We start from the raw sequence: 2,874 nt of genomic DNA, 5'->3' as shown, positions 1-2,874 counted from the left end.
GAGTAGTGGGATTACAGATGCACCACCACGCCTGAATAATTTTTGTATTTCTAGTGGAGATGTGGTTTCACCATGTTGGACAGGCTGGTCTTAAACTACTGACCTCATCATCTGCCCTCCTCGGCCTCCCAAAGTGCTGGGATTACAGGCGTGAGCCACCGCGCCCGGCCCGTTTTTTTGTTTTAATGGCTAGCAGTATTCTCTGTAGTGAATATGGAGTAACGATTAAGAATTTATTGGGGTCCAGAGAAGACACTGACATCAGAGGCCATTAAGTAATAAGAATGGTTTTAAAATTTCTAAATTGTAGTGCTATGGATTTTAAGTTTGACTAGGACATTTGAGCAACTGAAAATGTAGAAAGATACATTTTAGAGAAGCATTTCAGTATTCTTTCTTTATTTTCTAGTTGGAAAATGGATATACCTTATTTGACTATGATGTTGGACTGAATGATATAATTCAGCTGCTAGTTCGCCCAGACCCTGATCATCTTCCTGGCACATCTACACAGATTGAGGCTAAACCCTGTTCTAATAGTCCACCTAAAGTAAAGAAAACTCCGAGAGTAGGACCTTCCAGTCAGCCATCTACATCAGCTCGTGCCCGTCTTATTGATCCTGGCTTTGGAATATATAAGGTATGTTGTTTTCTTCAGACTTACTGTTGTGAGAATACAAATAAATTTCTTTTGTGTTCAGGATGATTTGAATAAGTAAACATTGATTGCCATTTGAAAATAAAGTTTGGGATGTTAATACAGTAACTTTTAAAAGTAGTCTTTTAAAAATTGATATGAAATACATAGACAAATGTACAAGATGTATATGTACAGTTTCAAGAGCAGTAAAGGAAATAATTGTGTAATTGCACCAAGGTTAAGAAGTAGATTGATTTGAAATCCTTTTTTTTTTTTTGGATACGGAGGCTTGCTGTGTCACCCAGGCTGGAGTGCAATGGCACAATCTTGGTTCACTGTAACCTCTGCCTCCCAGGTTCAAGCAATTCTCCTGTCTCAGCCTCCTTTGTAGCTGGGATTACAGGCGTGCGCCACGACACCCAGATAATTTTTGTATTTTTAGTAGAGACGGGGTTTCACCACATAGGCCAGGCTGGTCTCGAACTCCTGACCTCAGGTGATCCACCCACCTTGGCCTCCCAAAGTGCTGGGATTTCGGGGGTGAGCCACCTTGTCCAGCCTTAAATACCTTTTTAAAGCCTCGTATGTATCCCTATCAGAACACTTCTCCCTCTGTCTCCCTAAGAGGTAAACTGCTTATTCTGACTTGCATGCTCATTTTGTTTTTCTTTAGTTTTGCTACTTATGTATATTTCTCTAGGCAGTATGTTTTGTCTATATTTGAATTTTATATGATGGAATTCTACTTTTCCTCAGCAGTGAAAGATTCTCTGCATATAGCTGTGTTTTATTGCTTTTCACTATTATGTCATTCCATGTTATTAACATACCACAGTATATTTAATCTAATGCATAGATACCTGGCTGTTTCCAGTTTCAACTATTTTAAACAGTGCTGTTTTGAACCTTCTGTTATCCTGGTGCATATGTTCAAGAATTTCTACCTAGGATTAGAAGTGCTAGTTGTTCACCCACAGGGTACTGCCAAACTACTATACTTGGTTCCATTGGTCTATTTGTCTGTCTCTGTTCCTATACTGTTCTGAGTACTGTGGTCTTAGGGACTGTTTTGATCTCCCTTTCTCCTATCTCCCCAATTTCTTTTCACTTTCAGGGTCTCTCGGTTTTCTTGGCTTTTAATATTTGCATACAAAAACTGTAGAAATAGCATGTAAAGCTCTACAAATAATCTGATGGGATTCTATGGGAATTGCATCTATAGATGAGCTTGGAGAATCAACATCTTTACAATGTCGAGTCTTATAATTCGTGAATATTAAAAGACTTCTCCATTAACTTAGATCTTTTTCTTTCCTTCTTGTATTTATTTATTTATTTATTTTTTGAGACGGGGTCTTGCTCTGTTGTCCAGGCTGTACTGCAGTGACGTGAACATGGCTCACTCTAGCCTCGACCTGCTGAGGTCAAGTGATCTTCCTGCTTGGCCTCCCAAAGTGCTAGGATTACAGGTGTGAGCCACTGTGCCCAGCTGACTTAGATCTTTGACATCTTAATTAGTTCTCTCTTTACATATTTAATATTTTGCTTTATTTCTGATAGCTTTGTTTTTGATGCAATTATTATATATGGTTATCTTCTAAAATGGTAATCTGTTTGCTGATATATAGAAATGAAATTGATTTATTTGACTTTTGTAACCAGCAACCTTTCCTATCTTTGTAACTTCTTAATTCTTATCAGTTGGGATAAATGGGCACCTATACGGTTTTTCAAAGCATTTAAGACCAAAAATTAAAAATCGGTAGATGAAGTAAATTATTCAAAATTATTCAAATGGAGATAATTTTGGATATATGGAAAAATGCCAACAGATATAAATATGTATATGGAAAGATTAAGAAGAGATAGAACTATGTTTCCAAAGAAGGTACCAGGCTTGGGTGGCTGAACTGTTTTAAACCTATGAGGAGTAGATCGTTATAATGTTACCTAAATTTACCTACAACATAAAGAAGAAAAGCTTCCTGTTGCTTTATAAATTGAGTTTAATACTGATACTAAAACATGACAAAAAGCACATCAGCATCACTAACATTGATATAAAACCTAAGTTCTAGTCAGCAAATAGAATTATGGCCATATTCACTGATTTAACTTGCTTTTAAAAAATTATGGCTGCTGGGCCGGGCGCGGTGGCTCAAGCCTGTAATCCCAGCACTTTGGGAGGCTGAGACGGGCGGATCACGAGGTCAGGAGATCGAGACCATCCTGGC

General features: G+C 37.9%; 1 protein-coding gene and 1 long non-coding RNA gene across 2 annotated transcripts in view; one reads left to right on the top strand and one right to left on the bottom strand.

Moving 5' to 3' along the window:
• The window catches only part of UHRF2 (ubiquitin-like with PHD and ring finger domains 2, E3 ubiquitin protein ligase), a 107,216-nt gene that overhangs the window by 6,757 nt on the left and 97,585 nt on the right, over positions 1-2,874 (top strand). The window contains exon 2 of the mRNA XM_011937298.1: positions 410-640. Coding sequence (XP_011792688.1) covers positions 410-640 — 231 coding nt within the window. The remainder of the gene's footprint in view (positions 1-409; positions 641-2,874) is intronic.
• LOC105508439 overlaps positions 1-2,874 on the bottom strand; it is a 33,506-nt gene that overhangs the window by 5,028 nt on the left and 25,604 nt on the right. The window lies entirely within an intron of this gene.

The sequence above is a fragment of the Colobus angolensis genome, unplaced genomic scaffold (genome assembly GCF_000951035.1).
Source record: "Colobus angolensis palliatus isolate OR3802 unplaced genomic scaffold, Cang.pa_1.0 Scaffold162, whole genome shotgun sequence".
NCBI lineage: Eukaryota > Metazoa > Chordata > Mammalia > Primates > Cercopithecidae > Colobus > Colobus angolensis.
The sequence above is the reverse complement of the archived record's forward strand: the minus strand, read 5'-3'. Positions and strand labels throughout refer to the sequence as shown.